Raw genomic sequence first — 18,124 nt, forward strand, 5'->3', positions numbered from 1 at the left:
AAATTATCAAATTTGGAGGAATTTCTCAGTATTAGGTAACTGAATATTATTTTATTATTTTAGAATAATATTACGACTCAGAGCCGGTTTAGAGAAATTTTGCGTTTATTTTATTTGGTAAGTAAAGAAATTGCATTTATTATTTATTTGTAGTATAATTTAGTTATTCTTAATGTTGTGATAGTGTTTCTAATGTTGTGAGTTGTCAGTATTTAAATAATTGTGTCATTATAATGTCCAGTTTTATGCGAATAAAAGCCTAATTCTGCAAAATGTATTACTACAATTCTATTCGCATAAATGTACAATGGAGAAGTACTTTAGACCAGATAAATTAGAGACTGACGCAAACTTTCAAACTGTCTTTCAAGAAGTACTTGTGACTCGTTTGGAAAAAATATATAAATAGGTTTTTTATGGGTTGGAGTCAATAAAAGGGCTATTGGTAAAATATTCTTTATGCAAAGCTTTCAATTTTGTTTACAATCTTTATCAATAGCTTCTAAAAAAACTACAAAAAATATTACAAAGTGAAACTAGAAAAATAAATTTTAACTCACCAAATAAAATTAATTTTGTTAGTAAATCTAAACTGCTAAACATATTAAAAACTATTTTAAAAAATATCTAATGAATGTTTCTTTAAATTTAGTAATTTTGAAAACTTTTTTAACAAAAATAATTGAATTTATAAATAAGTTAAAATAGCGACCAATTACAAATACGCCTCAATGTCATGAATGACAAATTAAGATTTTCATTTTTGACAATTATAGTGCCAAAAAATAAAATTTTGTCTAAAAAATTCTTTTTTATTTAGTAAAAAAAGAAAATTTATTTATCATTGATAGTGATCTCTAAACAATATAACAAGTATATGGAATATTAACTTAAAATGTGATATTTTAATGAATAAACTATAGGGAAATAATATAATTATAAATTTTGCTTAGATTTTGAATTTCTGATCTTTTGTTTAAATTATTATCACTTCTGCTAATACAAACCATTTCTAAAAAAAGTCCTTTTGAATTTATTACTTTTATTACATAAAATTTTAATGTTATCAAAAACCATAATATGGGCTTTGTGAGAAATAATACGGTTTGACAGATTCCTTCCGGTCTCACCAACATACACAGCTTCACACTAAGTACAACTAACGCTGTATACTGCATTTTTATCTAATTTTTTATTATCTTTTTTTATTATAATTGTTTAAACAAACCACTACTAGACAATACATTATGGCAACCAAATAATTAGTCTTTTTTTATAAAGTAGCTACAGGTAGTTGAGAGGAAGTTGATCCGTAATATAATACGGGATGGAAGCGTGGACACTGAAGAAAATTGACGTGAGGAGACTGAAGGCATTAGAGATGCGGATGTATGGAAGAGTACTAGAGATCTCATGGGTAGATGGAATCACCAACGTTGAGGTAATGTGACGTATGCATAAGGAAAGAGAAGTACTAACAATTAAGAGGAGAAAAGTGGGATTTATGGGTCATGTGATGAGAGGAGATAAATATATAATACTTCAGGTCATTATGCAAGGAAAATCCGGAGAAAAAGATCCATAGGAAGGAGACGTAATTCATGTAATAACGACTTATTTAGAGCCGCGGTCTTAAAATTAAAAATCGCTGTGATGATTGCCAACTTTTGACGCGCAGATAGCCCCTTGAGAAGAAGAAGATACAAAAATTCAATAAATGAATCATTTTGTCGTAAATTTTAAATGTTTCCATATTTATAAATTTAATAAACAATATTGTTTACTTTTTATTTTTATTAATATACGGGATTACCCCCATTACAAAAAAAATATATTTTAACATATTTTGTAATAATCAAATCTACTCAGATGACCTTGCAATAAAAATACTAGGAGTTTCACAAGCTTTTCACCTATGGCTAAGTACGATCCTGGCATCTATCAGATTCTTAAAAAATATATGAAATAATTCTCGACACACCTAATTCATTCTAGGACGTCATAATTAATGACGCACTGAAAAGTACCTCTGGGATGTTCTTTATCATGCAGGCCCGTAGCGGTAGCGCGCGTTCACTCATGCCAGTGACACTCCCCACGCATGCGCCTTGCATCTCACAGCATGCTTCTATATAGCAAGAAAAATCAAATTCTTTGCGATTAGCTAGCATGCCAGTTAACGTATACACCTGCCAGTTCGGGGACAGTAGCTGGTGCCTGCTAGATACTGGTATGCCATTGTGCCAGTAACAGGCATGTGTATCTCCGGCTTTAGGAAGTCATAGTTAAGGCACAGAATAGACATATTATGTATGCACTATTTTATTCGTACTTTTAGTTGAAAAATAGATTAAATTATTTCAAATGTACTAAATTATTATCTGTAAAAATTTAAATTTCAGTTCTGTCATAGCTTGTCACAAATTTCTCAATTCGAGTCTATGTTTCCGTTTAAAATATGGCGATCGCGTGCTGACAAACTTCAAAGGCGGCATCTGAGAGTGGGCATTCTGATTGTTATGTATTCTGTGGTTAAGGTCTTTGTTTTACTACACAGAAGGCAAACAACTCTATCGTCTATTATAACAAAGAAACGATTTTTATCTTTTTATAACAAAGGAATAATGATATTAGTCATCTTTATTGGTTACTTTATATTGTAATAATAAAATATTATATTTCTGCTTATCATAATAAATTACTACGTTTATTGGGAACAAACTGGTGTTTTCTTTATAATCATATATTTTTATATTACATTTATAATAGGTAGTAATGATAATACATAGTTCTAGTTTATAAAATAATAGGTTTTCATTAGTATTAAAAGAAGCGGATAGAAGAATAGCGGAAGAATTATTTTATAGGGTCGCGGATAATCCGCTCCACGGATAAACGGGAGTTGACTGTACCTACTAAACTCGGTTCGCTATTCACAGTCAGAACTGTCTAGTGAATTTAGTAATTATTTTTTTGCGAAGTTAGTTACTTTTTGACAGACTAAAAGTGGCTGGAAATTACTATACAACCAAGCACACGTACTCATAGCCAATATTAATAGTAAACAAACTAAATAGTAAATAAAATAGAACTTTGCGAATTACTGACAATCAATATTTATTTATCTGCACCATATAATAAATAGTTATGTTAAATTATAACAACTAAATATATATTTTTTAAATATATACTACCCAAAATTTGATGGGTTTAGTATACACTTCGACTATTTAGAATAATTCTTCTTTTTTTAAAGAAAGAAGTCTGTAATAGTAGGATACTTGAGCTATTAATACTGAGAAGTAGGAATTGTTGTGTTGTAGGTTTCCGACAAAGAACCTGTCAAAATATGCCCTAGCTAAGCGAATGGAGTTTAACTATTCACAACGAAGTGAATATATTAATGCAAAACTTTGTAAACCGACACAGTCCAATATGTTCATTTTTTTATTATAATGTGCCATAATAAACATTTATCAGTAGTTAATCCATTATTAAAAACAATTATATATTTAGCATATTTTTAATGCTAAGTATACAAATATTATGAATATATACCTGTTTATATCATCACTGAATACCGGTATACCAACTATTAAAAGAAAAAAAAGACAAAGGTAGCCTGGTTTTGGTCCAAGCAAAAAATAAAGGGTTTTAGCAAGACTGTTTGCGTTTTATTAGATATTGTTATTGGTCTTCACAACCGATTTACTAAAATTGATAGAACGATAAAACAAGGACAATTATGCTAACAAGCGCATGAATAATATAATATGTAACACAATGTTACACAAACAAATTATAACTAGTAGAACAGGCATGACAATTGATACTAATAGAATATACACTCCTATGATTTAATCTTAATACAACCTTCGGTTGATTGGTGCATTTTTGTCGTTAAAAACTATTTATAGTAACGTTTTACATTTTTAAGCTGTCTCGTGAATAACAAGTAAGAAAAGATGCAAGAGGCTACAATTGACGTCAAGCCACACATAGCAACTGCACCAAGCATTTTTTTTGTAAATTTTAGTTTGTAGATTCTAATGGGGATTTGACGACGTAGACATTTCCATACTGCAACCTGAAAATATTTTATGTCTACGCTACATCTCAGTTTAAGTCAGGAGGAGGCTACAAATTAACTTAACGTCGATATGCGGATGAGACAGTATTACTTAAAAAAACCAGCATAATGCATAAAGTGATTACATGCAAATATAAATAATACTTGTAACATTATTTAGCATATTGTACAAACATGCGTCTATATTCTTTGGTAAAAGTTTAAATTAAGCGTTTTTTAGCCATATTCCATGAAAATTCCATAGTAACCAGTCGATGGAAGTAATACATTTAATTGAACATGAGAATCGTAAAAAATTGCAAAAATCGCGCAACGTTTATATATTTAACAGCTTCATCTCCTTCTTTTGGTACCTATCCTCTGTGGATGTTGGCAATCACGTTGGTCGATACAACTTTGTTGACAGTTGCTCTAAATAGATGTATGGTAGTCATTCCTGCCCACTGTCTGATGTTCTTCAACCACGATGTCCTTCTGCGCTCTTGAGCTCTTTTGCCTTCTATGTTGCCTTATAAAATAAGTTGAATTAGTTGATACTTCTCATTGCGCATCGCATGCCCTAAGTATGTCATCTTTCTGATTTTTATAATACGCATAATTTCCAGATCTTTATTCATACGTTGGATCACGGTGTTGTTTGTAACATGATGGATATAGGAAATTCTGAGCATGCGGCGGTAGCACCACATTTCGAAGGCTTCTAACCGTTTGTATGTTGCCTCCGTCAAAGTCCAGGCTTCGACTCTATATAAAAGGGTAGAAAATTCATAGCATCTCAAGACTCGTGTTCTTATATCAATGGTCAGGCGCAAATTACATAAAATCTTTCTGAGACGATTGAAGACAGCTCTTGCCTTTTCTATACGATATCTTATTTTCACGTAATAAGTGAATTGGTGCTGTATTACGTCGTTTTTACTTACTACAAAATTGTTGGTCTTCTTACAGTTTAATTTCATGCCGTATCTGTCACAGGCTTCCACTACACGATCTATTAATGTTTGCAGATGCTCCGCATGATCAGCAATCAAAACCGTATCGTCCGCATATCTTAAGTTGTTTATGATTTTATTATTGATTTTCATACCTTCCCTTAAACCGTCAATAGCTTCCCTGAACAGCATTTCCGAGTAAGTATTGAACGACGTCGGCGATAAAATGCAGCTCTGCTTTATTCAAACTGACTTATACGAACAGCTTACAGACTTAAGAAGAAACTTACGAAGAAAGAAGACTTCAAACTGACTTTATTTGCAGCAAAATACAAAAAATTTTATACAAAAGCTAGAAGCTTGAACTTTAATACGCATTATGATTTTTGTCAATAAGACACTATAATCAAAAGATATTGAATTATTAAACTTATTTCTGAGAGAACGGTTTATTCTACAAAAAAAGTGCTAATGAACATGTTTGTCTAAAAATATCTCAGCTATATTTCTTACTTGAATCCATTTTTTTACGCATACAGATTCTTGGTAAATTGATGTGTTCCGTTTGTCCGGTTTTAGTGGAAGCCCGGTGGTAGAAGCTAGCAAACTTCATTGCATGTGTTTTGGGGTCCCAAAATTGATATTCTCAGCAAAATTTAGCTTATTCATATGATTTTTAGAGGTTTAGTGGAATTTTCTTCTCTGACGAATGAATTTACTTTTTAAACTTCGAGAATTGAGCGCATACGTCAATGTAATGTCTGTTGCTTACGCCGCGCTGTGTATACCTTAGAAAGTATGGTATTTTGCAATTTTCCATTAACTTTTATTTTCAGTGCTTATTTGCACAGGTTGAAATGTCAATGGTTGAAAATTGGTTTGACAGTTTCTATTTTTTGTTATTTATAATATTCATTTTATACAAATTACAAAATAGTCAATTGGCTATGCCAAGGCCATTAAAAAACATTCATTTTGCATCTAACAATTTTTTCCTCTCATACAAAGATGACCCATTACTAACGTTTTAATTGAAAGTGTGCCGCACGTTGGATGAATCGTCATTTCGCATTTATTGCAAGCAAGAGATTTATCTGTAATGTGATTACTACAAACGCCGCAAAATACTTGGTAATAAGTGTTAGAGATTATTTGACCCATTTGATGACCAGAAATAGCTGCATGTTGCTCCACTTCACTTCATTTTGCATTGTATAGAAAAAAGTCCGTTCTCTTCAACATTGCTATTTACTTCTGCTGTAGCAACGTCTTTACTTCCATAGAAGTAAAAGCTGCATGCGTTCGTTGACTTCTACAGAAAAATCTACTTCAAGCTGTGTCAAATTAAAACTCGCCTTGTTAGATTAATGTAATAATACATTTTGCTTTTTATCGTTAATTGCAGTTCCTATTTTCTTAAGTTAAAATAAGAAAATAAATATTTTCTTAAGTTGTGAAAAATACATCGTCGGCGCTTCATTGTCTAGCTGTTGCAGGAATATATTTGGAAGATGACGTAATAATGTCCAGTTCTCCAAGGAATGGATTTATACTGTATGAATTAGTTTTTCATTTCAAGAATTCTTTAGATGCTGACGCATTGAATTTGTAATAAGTAATTCAGTTAGAAATTACTTTAAGTTAAAATAAGAAAATAAATATTTTCTTAAGTTGTGAAAAATACATCGTCGGCGCTTCATTGTCTAGCTGTTGCAGGAATATATTTGGAAGATGACGTAATAATGTCCAGTTCTCCAAGGAATGGATTTATACTGTATGAATTAGTTTTTCATTTCAAGAATTCTTTAGATGCTAACGCATTGAATTTGTAATAAGTAATTCAGTTAGAAATTACTTTATCTTGTAATGACTTAAAATTATTGATTTTTTTGTCACTGAAAATAAAATAAAACACTGCCTGGGATCATTAAGGGGCGAATTGAGTAGCTCTGCGGTTACTACAGCTGGTCCCAAGCCCTGATAAAATAAGTAGGGTAATTGGCAAGGTTAGCAACCTTCCTATCGTCAAAACTAATACCGTTCAGAGATATAATATGCAACCTCATAACCGGATTGATACTATGAAGATGACCAGGGTTTAAAATAAGGACAAGCAAAAAATATCCAAAACCTAGATAAGAATTACTACATGGATTATTAGTTCGCTTAACCCAAAGGACCAAGAAATAACCCAAGTGCTCAAAGAGAAGCAAGTGCTTAGGAAACAAAAAAGAAAGGAAAAGGACAATCAAAATTAGGCAAATACATACTAATCTACAGTGGAGTGGCAAAAGAAAATAGGGCCATAACAGGTGTAGCCATACTAATACACCAAAGGTACCAAAATCACATCATAGAGTATCAATACATATCAGAAAGTATTGTAACAGCAAAGATAAGAATGGAGAAGGAAGACCTGAAAATCATCGGAATATATGGCCTAAAAAATAACAAGTTTCAAACAATAACCACTAAAATCTTTCGGAACATATACAGTGTAGTTAAAAGTTTATGGTCCGTATGGACCTTACGTGTGACGGAGTGAGAAACACCTGTTTAAAAAGAGAGATGTATATTAGGTCCGCCCTTTATAGCGTCCAAAATGCATTAGTGGTAATAATAAAAGGGGAAGTTCAATGTTGCCAAACTTATTGGTTTTATTTGACTTGGTGTCTTTTTAGCATTTGAACAATTTTCTAAGATAATTAAATTTTAGCGAACTGATTTAAATGGCAGCTTACTGTTTTTTATTGGAAATATGCCACAATTTTACTTTACAATAAGTTTAATTAACCATTTTAATTTTCACTTCGGAAATCATTTTATATAAATAATATTCATTAATGTTTTGTATTTTAAGTACCATATCCGAATTGAAAATCTAAACATCAAAATAAGCTTATTTTTAAGTCATACTGTGCCTTATTCCCAATAAAAATAATAAACTGCATTATGACGCCACAATAAAAAAAGCTTCATACAAAATTAATTGACAACGTCGCGTCTCAAAGTAACGACACTTTTATTTTAATACTGTGGTAACGAGCAGAACAGATCCAGTTTGGTATGCCATGCCTATTGCATGGGTTAGTGGGTGTGTTTTTCATAAAGTATAATAAATTAATAAAGACAGTACTAGTACTATTAGGAAGGAGTAGGTGTATTATGTTAATTTTAAACTGGACGAAAAATTACATCTTATAATTAAAAATGAGATATTATGTGGTATTTTCCAAATAATATCTTTGAAACCATATTTTCGTATAGATTCTTTGGAGATAGTAGTTGTGAAAATAAAAATTAGTTCTATAAAAATAAACTCAAATAAATAATAATTTCAACACTACTGTTTAAATTAAAAATAATTCCAAACAATTAGAAATTCTAAACCAAATTCTTAGGCAATTAAATGTTTAAACTGAGTACCTACCAAATTGTAACGAACAGTTACCAAATCTATAATACGCATTTCTTATGGCGTTGAGTTCATCTGCCGACATGTTTTGACTAAGTTGGATTATCTTTTCCTTCAGTTCCTCTAAGTTGGTGGCACGCTCTGACGCCTGTACAATTTCGTTTTTAGTATCCTCTAAAAATAAAAATCTAGAGGAGCTAAGTAGGGTGGCCGAGGGGGACCTTTACCGTCTGTACTAATGACACGTTCAGCAAAAATTAACGCTAAATATTCTATAACGGCTTTTGCATTATGTGCAGGACGGCCGTCTTATTGAAACCAAATTTCGTTGAATTTAATTTGAAGACGTTGAAGTGCAGTAATAATTTGACTTTGCAGTAATTGGAGCTATTTGACTGCGTTTAAATTGTCTTTGATGAAAAAAGGACCAATAATATGGTCACCCAAAATTTCAGTCCAAACATTCAACTTTTGTGGATACTGCGTACGCACAGACACACTCAAATGCTTATTCTGCTGAGACCAATAACGTACAACGGATGGATTATGTTTCTTGTGAATTGTGATGTAAAAAAATCTTGTAAAAAATTAATATTTGCATCGCATCTCACATAATTTCACAAAATTGCATCCGTTTAAATTGATCATTAGGAAATATTTCATGAGATATGTGGAGGGGAGACCAAGGGGAAATATGATTGTTATCTTTGTCTATTTGCTGTAAATATGATTTTATATCTGTGTTAGATATCCTGTTAAATTCTAATATACCGACCATAAACTTTTACCTACAACGTATATACATATATAATAAATATATATATATATATATATATATATATATATATATATATATATATATATATAGAAATGGAAAAGGATAATGCTAGTGAATAATAAAAGTAAAAAGTAATGGCATGTCTCGCAAAACAGAAAACCAAAAATGGTATATCGATGGAAGGCAACCGTATATACGTATTTCCGACTATTGGTCGTCTTCAGTACGGTGCAGCCAAATTAGAAAAGGAGCATATTAACTTGGGAAAGGATCACTACAGGAGCAATGCAACCAATTTGTGGCATTAGAGTTAGAAGACCCTGATGGTTTCCAGGGCAACAACTAACACCAACCACGAAGGAAGCTACAGCTATCTGGGGAAAGGAATGCCAAACGTTGAAACGTTTAAAACAAATGGAAAAGGATAATGCGAGTGAATAATAAAAGTAAAAAGTAATGGCATGTCTCGCAAAACAGAAAACCAAAAATGGTATATCGATGGAAGGCAACCGTATATACGTATTTCTGACTATTGGTCGTCTTCGGTACGGTGCAGCCAAGTTAGAAAAGGAGCATATTAACTTGGGAAAGGATCACTACAGGAGAAATGCAACCAATTTGTGGCATTAGAGTTAGAAGACCCTGATGGTTTCCAGGGCAACAACTAACACCAACCACGAAGGAAGCTACAGCTACCTGGGGAAAGGAATGCCAAACGTTGAAACGTTTAAAACAAATGGAAAAGGATCATGCGAGTGAATAATAAAAGTAAAAAGTAATGGCATGCCTCGCAAAACAGAAAACCAAAAATGGTATACCGATGGAAGGCAACCGTATATACGTATTTCTGACTATTGGTCGTCTTCGGTACGGTGCAGCCAAGTTAGAAAAGGAGCATATTAACTTGGGAAAGGATCACTACAGGAGCAATGCAACCAATTTGTGGCATTAGAGTTAGAAGACCCTGATGGTTTCCAGGGCAACAACTAACACCAACCACGAAGGAAGCTACAGCTACCTGGGGAAAGGAATGCCAAACGTTGAAACGTTTAAAACAAATGGAAAAGGATAATGCGAGTGAATAATAAAAGTAAAAAGCAATGGCATGTCTCGCAAAACAGAAAACCAAAAATGGTATATCGATGGAAGGCAACCGTATATACGTATTTCTGACTATTGGTCGTCTTCGGTACGGTGCAGCCAAGTTAGAAAAGGAGCATATTAACTTGGGAAAGGATCACTACAGGAGAAATGCAACCAATTTGTGGCATTAGAGTTAGAAGACCCTGATGGTTTCCAGGGCAACAACTAACACCAACCACGAAGGAAGCTACAGCTACCTGGGGAAAGGAATGCCAAACGTTGAAACGTTTAAAACAAATGGAAAAGGATAATGCGAGTGAATAATAAAAGTAAAAAGTAATGGCATGCCTCGCAAAACAGAAAACCAAAAATGGTATACCGATGGAAGGCAACCGTATATACGTATTTCTGACTATTGGTCGTCTGCAGGTCGGTACGGTGCAGCCAAGTTAGAAAAGGAGCATATTAACTTGGGAAAGGATCACTACAGGAGCAATGCAACCAATTTGTGGCATTAGAGTTAGAAGACCCTGATGGTTTCCAGGGCAACAACTAACACCAACCACGAAGGAAGCTACAGCTACCTGGGGAAAGGAATGCCAAACGTTGAAACGTTTAAAACAAATGGAAAAGGATAATGCGAGTGAATAATAAAAGTAAAAAGTAATGGCATGTCTCGCAAAACAGAAAACCAAAAATGGTATATCGATGGAAGGCAACCGTATATACGTATTTCTGACTATGGGTCGTCTTCGGTACGGTGCAGCCAAGTTAGAAAAGGAGCATATTAACTTGGGAAAGGATCACTACAGGAGCAATGCAACCAATTTGTGGCATTAGAGTTAGAAGACCCTGATGGTTTCCAGGGCAACAACTAACACCAACCACGAAGGAAGCTACAGCTACCTGGGGAAAGGAATGCCAAACGTTGAAACGTTTAAAACAAATGGAAAAGGATAATGCGAGTGAATAATAAAAGTAAAAAGTAATGGCATGTCTCGCAAAACAGAAAACCAAAAATGGTATATCGATGGAAGGCAACCGTATATACGTATTTCTGACTATTGGTCGTCTTCAGTACGGTGCAGCCAAGTTAGAAAAGGAGCGTATTAACTTGGGAAAGGATCACTACAGGAGCAATGCAACCAATTTGTGGCATTAGAGTTAGAAGACCCTGATGCCACAAATTGGTTGCATTGCTCCTGTAGTGATCCTTTCCCAAGTTAATATGCTCCTTTTCTAACTTGGCTGCACCGTACTGAAGACGACCAATAGTCAGAAATACGTATACACGGTTGCCTTCCATCGATATACCATTTTTGGTTTTCTGTTTTGCGAGACATGCCATTACTTTTTACTTATATATATATATATATATATATATATATATATATATATATATATATATATATATATATATATATATATACATATATATATATATATATATATATATATATATATATATATATAAACATGTATATATATATATATATATATATATATATTTATATGTTTTTTACTGCTAATATGCAAATTAGATGTACAAAGTATGTATTATTTTTTAGTGGAATTATAAACAGACGTATTTGCAAGGTATCTAATACAACTGTCGAATCAGTCTATATATTTTAAACACCGTACGATATTTTTAAATGAAGATTTTAAAAAATAGCAAGTAATCTTATTATATTAAATTTTCGATTAGACTTTAATATATTACACATTATAAGTACAGTCCAAGACAAAAATTGTGTACGGATATTGATCAAACGTGACTAGTTTTTTTATATCACTACTATAACTAACTACTACTTATACTTAAGATAAGGAACCTCTCTGTGTATCTAATCTTACAAGTCTAATATGTATCTACTATTATTAAGAATAAAAGTCTTTGCGTCATTGTTAGATATTTCGATAATTACGTATGTCCTAAAAGTTTTGGACCAAAAGTCTTATCGGATTTTGTTTAATGAAGAGATTTAAACACCAACTAGTTACCACAAAATTATAACTCAATACTTAACTAAACTAAACTATCAAATTGTGGGAATGGTTTAATCTGCTATACCAGACACAAATTTCTACTAATGTCTCTCATGAGGTCCTGGACGTAATTCAGATGAATTTCTTTCAGTTTTTCGTAAATTCGTCGTCTTAATTGTTCTTCATCTTGAGCTTTCGGCCTTCATAATTATTAACCTTTCTACTTAGTAAAGTCCAAAATTTCTTCTATTGGCGAGACTGGCAAGTTTGAAGGGAATAATTGTTTTTGGGGACAAAAGGTATATGGTGTCAAGTAATGGCATAAAGCTAGGTCTGACCAAAACATAATATCGTCATAAGCATAATGTTCGTAAACAAAATGAAGCAATATGGAAAGAAGGTTATCAGTGTAGCTCTGACTATTCAAGGTTATCAGTGTAGTTCTGACTTCATCAGTCGCTCTTTACACAAATGCTCGAGATACATCCCTGTTAGAAATTGCGCATCAGGCAAGGATTTTATCTACAAATTTTGCTTTATGTTTGTATTTAATATTATCAAAGCAATCCTCTATATTATTTGTATAGAATCCACCGTTTACTGTCATTTTAGAATTACTCAAAGTGATATAATTTTCGTCATGTAAAACATGATTTTTTCATTGGCAAAGTGTACCCGCCTTAGTTGACACTACAACGTCTTGGTATACGAAGAAATTGCGCTTGAAATTTAAGACCATTTCTCCCCAATTCCAACGATATCGTACTCTTAGAAGTTCGTATTGCCGACTTAGTCTCTCCTCGTTGACATTCCAACCTGAGTTTTTGCTCTTCTCATCAATCTCTCTGTGCGGAAAATGCACGTGGTCTTCTACTTTTTGGGAGATTCAGATATGGTATTCCCTGCTCGCACTCCGTTATTATTATATAAATTGTTGTGCGTGAAATATTTTCATACTTAAATTTTCGACAGATTTCAGCTTTGAGTACCCGCTCAACCAACTTGTAGATATTTTTTCTTATTTCTTAGTTATACTTCATCTTAAAGCGAAAACTTAAAAACAAATTAAGCTAAGCTAAAAATAAACAAACTTTTGTCTTCAAAGGCAACTTCATATTACGTTGTTTTTGTTAAAATTAAAGCCATTGAATTTTGTGCCAAAACTTTTAGGACATACGTTATAATTAACTTTTTTAAAACGTAAATCTACACAATTTCTACAAGTAAATCTAACAATTTTAGTAACTATTTTCCCAAATTTTAAAGTTTAAAATTATTATTTTATATTACCGATAATTTAAATAAAGTCATCTAAAACAGTTTTATTGAATAACATCAAAATTTACAATAAACACAAAATGATATTAATTTACTTCCAAATATCAAGTAAATTTTATGTAGTGAAAACAAACCTGTGTTATATGATATCTTTAACCAATCAGTTTTCGAAAACTTGAAAATTCATCTTTCCTTTCAAGAAAAGATGCATCGCATTCTAAACTCTATAGGACAAGCAAAACTTCAAATACTTGCATTGTATCTCCTTGCTTAGTACCTTTACCATAGTCAAATGTTCAGCTCATTTCCCACCACAAGCACAAAACACGTTCATAAATAATAATTAACGAAGATAAACAAAAAATGAGCTCAAATACCTTAACCTGATAAATCTATTTACCAAAATAATCTATCATATTAACTAGAGGACTTCATTCTTAAAACAGACTCATTAAATTCCATTTAGTTATTACTCAAAATAGTTCATCTAATTACAAATGAATCGCATCAACTATGCAATACAACTATCATTATATTATGGTACTTTCGCATATAGGTATGGAGAGAAATAAACTTGCGAACAAAAATTTCACTAGAAGCAACAATGAATGCAACAATTGTAACCACTATAAAACCCATTTCTACAGATCTCACACCGGTATCAGACAGCTCGTGGAATAGCGCTCTTTGCTGGTTTATGTCGGCAAAGAGAAACAGAAAATCGATATTAACGATCAGAAAAGAGACAACTGTTGACACTTCACGTTACTGTGAATATTTGCTTTTTAATAAATGCACTCGACCTATCCCACTGTAGTGGATAGGACCACTGTAGTCGGACCATTGCGATGGTCAGTATCGAGGGTTACATTTATTGTACGTGTTGGCAGTAAAGATTTTATTAAGTTGGGTAATATATACAATGATAAAAATTCCAACACAACTTCCTTAGACCACTCCATAGTAAAATTATCACGACACTGACTGTATAAATACCTCTCCTAACCGCGTCCCGAAGGTTGAACATGCATTGCATCAGCTTCCGATGTTTTTGAACTGGGTAGATTTACCGACAAACAACATTAGCACGCGCCGGTCATAAATAGATAGTTTTGGCTTATCACAGGAATCGTAAACCATAAAAATATTGAGAAAATAGGGTAGGTACTCCACGTTGTATTGGTTTCCGTCTTTATATTTTGTGTTTTTCTATTACATATTTTCTCTTTCTTTTCGCCGATGAAGAACGCCACTATATTTTCTGTGAGATCGCTACTTAAGATTAAATTTTAAACGACCGCTAATAAATATTTGGAACAGAACCTTCTTTATAAAGTTGTTACTTCTAGGTAATATTGACAAGTTTCATAGTTTGCCATATCAGAGCATAGCATAGTTAACGCATAACCATTTAATTAACAAAGACTTTTGTACACAAATGTGTAAATTGACATTAAATTGATAAAACACGTGTTTAAAACACAATTATTCGTTAATGAAGTTTTTACTCTACATTTTCTACTCTATATAATTTATTTGTAACTTTGTTGGTGCGATTAATAAAAAAGCACACACCCTAAACCAGAGAACTAGAAGATAGGGAGTGAAATAGTGAAATGTCCCACGGGATACCTAGCGCGCATGGGCATAGTTCGCCATGCATACAAATTGTAAAGATAGTCCTTATCTAACAGTTTAAAGGGATGGAAGTGTAATAAGGGTCCGGCCCTCTCAATATGTATTTGTGCCTTATTACTCGTACTGTAGATAGTGAACGTAACTATAGCGTGGTCAGCAGTTTCTCCTGACTGAAAGCTATAAGTATATAGTTAAAATTAGTAAGTTTATAGTTGAAAACATAAATAACGGATCCAAATAATTTTAATGCCAGTAAATTTTTATTGTAGAGGTAGGTACTATACTCACTTATATACTTATTACATACATTTTAAGCAACATTTTTGTCTACCACTTTATTTTGACTATTAAATCGCTCTCCGTATCTTGTTTAAAATTAATAACAGGCTTTTTAAAGTTAAAGCTACCATGCATTTTATATAAATGGTGTTCAGCTTGATTGGGATTGACACCACAAAATCTTTACATCGTAATTAAATACTTAATTAAAATAAACAAAAAAACTGTTGCAAAAAATTAGACAAAAAATATGACATCTATATTACGGACAAATTTGTAAAAAAATTTGCAAAAAACGAAGTATTTCTGTTCCGAATACTTAGGAAAATTAGGTCGTGTATTTTTCCAACAGCAATAAATTCTTCTTTTTTGGATCGATTGTTCTAGATAATTATCGTTTTTTTTTGATAATTATGATTTTATCTGTATGCACATTTTATGTGACATAAAGAAAGTTATAAATTCCATATATATATATATATATATATATATATATATATATATATATATATATGTAAATACTTTTTCTTTTTGGGTGTGGTAGTCAATAAAAAAATAGAGCTTTGCTAAGGCGTACTATTTATTCTGAATCTAAGCTTTTGGTGGTTTTTTGCCACCTTTATCAAGGTCTACAAAGAAAATTACTATGTTGTAACAATTTGAATGGTGCAAAAAAGGCTATAAAAAACTTACCCGAATGTAAGATTCGTGGCATAAACAACAACGTTAAATAACATGATAATACTGAAGTTGCAAATAAACTTAAAAATGTTACTGTTAAAAAGACACTTTAAAATTAATAAATACGTTAAAAATTAAAAACAAAATGAGGGACGACATGTTGAAACAGTCGTCGTTGCAAACTTGATTTCAGTCACATTTCACGAGCAGAAAGAGAAAGTGGGTGGACAATTATTGTTTAAATAGTTTGAAGAAAATACAAAAAACAACTTTGAAACTAACGTTTCACAAAATACTGTTTATGAATTTTGAGTACTACCAACTGTATTACCAACTTGACATTAAGCGGGAAATTAAAAATGTTATTTATAACATAAGAATCGAAAGAAAATAGTATTTAGTAAATAGGTTTAGAAAAAAATAATAACTCCAACAAAACAAATCTGAATTAGTAACTGAAGTTTGATCAAAAATATTCAATTAATAATGAAATTTTAAAAAAGAGAAAAGAAAAAAAAAAGAAAACTCTGAGATGCAAAATAGCTCAGTTAAAAGTCAATATAAAATTGTAAATTTTGCTAAGATTCTGGATCTCAGATCTTTTATTCAGATTGTTATTATCACTCTTGCTTGCTGATATGTACCATCTCTAAGAAAGTTCTCTTAAATTTATTTTTCTCTCTGGCTAGTATTTTTACATTGTTGAAATCTATCTTATGGTCTAGATCGATAGTATGCTCTGCCAAAGCACAAGTAGGTTTGTTTAATCTACAATCACTCTTATGAGAAATGATAGGTACTGCTAGACAGATTCCTTCCAGTTTCACCAATGTATGTGGATGGACATTCAGTACATTGAATGCAATAAACAACATCTGTAGTCTCTAGAGTGGTTAGGGGTTGTTTTATTTTGCTATACAGCTGACGTATGGTTTTGATGTTCTTGTTAGCTATTTCGATATTCTTAAAGTCTTTAAAAATCTTAGTGAGTTCAACGGTTAGTTTCGGAATATATGGAAAGGCATAAAAATATACACTTGTTGGAGCAAAATTATTTTGTGCTGAGGGCACTGATTGTGACATTGTAAGAATGTTGTTTCTATTAACAAAAGGAACATTAAAAATTAATTTATTAATCAGTCTTAGAGGATATGAATTTTCAACAAAAATATTACGTAAGAGGTTGAGATCATGTTGGAGATAATCCGGATGAGATAACCTTTTGACACGTTCTTTCATCGCTAGGACTAAATTAGTTTTCATCCTAGGAGGATGGTAAGAGTGGTAGCTTATGAATCTATTGCTACATATGGGTTATCTATACCATTGTGTTTTCACAACATTATCCTCACATCTATGCAATCTCATGTCAAGGAAAGGCAAAGATCCCTCCCGCTCCTCCTCGCACGTGAATTGCAAGTGTGGGTTTCGTTGGTTGAACACATTTAACGTAGAATGTATAGAGTCTGCAGGTAGTGCCAAGATTAAGTCATCCACATATATCTTTATGAACGGTATTTCAAAATTAATTTGTTGTAAACAGTCTTTAATCAAGTCATCTAAGACATAATTGCACAGTATTGGTGAAATAGTGGAACCCATTGGAGTACCAAAGACTTGTTTGTAGTAACAGTCATTAAAAATAAAAACATTAGAGTTAAAAACAAAGAAATGAGTTTTTTGATATTAGCTAAGTCAAGAGTTGTGTGCATTGATATGTCATCCCAGTGCTTCTCAACGCTAACCAAAATTGTGTGTAATGGTAAATTAGTGAACAGAGACACTACATCAAAACTAACGAGCTTATAGTCGGTAGGTAATTTAAAGTTATTAATAAAAGAACTGAAACTGAAAGAGTCCCGAATGCAAAACTCATTGTTATTACTGTACGTTTCTGTGAGAATATTAGTTAAAAAACTTGCTATAGGGCCATTAGGTGTACCTATTGAGGACACTATTGG

General features: G+C 32.2%; 1 protein-coding gene across 2 annotated transcripts in view; it reads left to right on the forward strand.

Moving 5' to 3' along the window:
• LOC140448300 (juvenile hormone esterase-like) overlaps window positions 1-18,124 on the forward strand; it is a 134,181-nt gene that overhangs the window by 21,801 nt on the left and 94,256 nt on the right. Inside the window, exon 2 of one of the 2 annotated variants that reach the window (XM_072541389.1) lies at window positions 64-117. The exons of the other annotated variant lie outside the window; for it this stretch is intronic. Within the exon in view, the coding sequence (XP_072397490.1) occupies window positions 64-117 (54 nt within the window). The remainder of the gene's footprint in view (window positions 1-63; window positions 118-18,124) is intronic. 2 annotated transcript variants of the gene reach the window in all.

This window comes from Diabrotica undecimpunctata, chromosome 1, assembly GCF_040954645.1.
Source record: "Diabrotica undecimpunctata isolate CICGRU chromosome 1, icDiaUnde3, whole genome shotgun sequence".
NCBI lineage: Eukaryota > Metazoa > Arthropoda > Insecta > Coleoptera > Chrysomelidae > Diabrotica > Diabrotica undecimpunctata.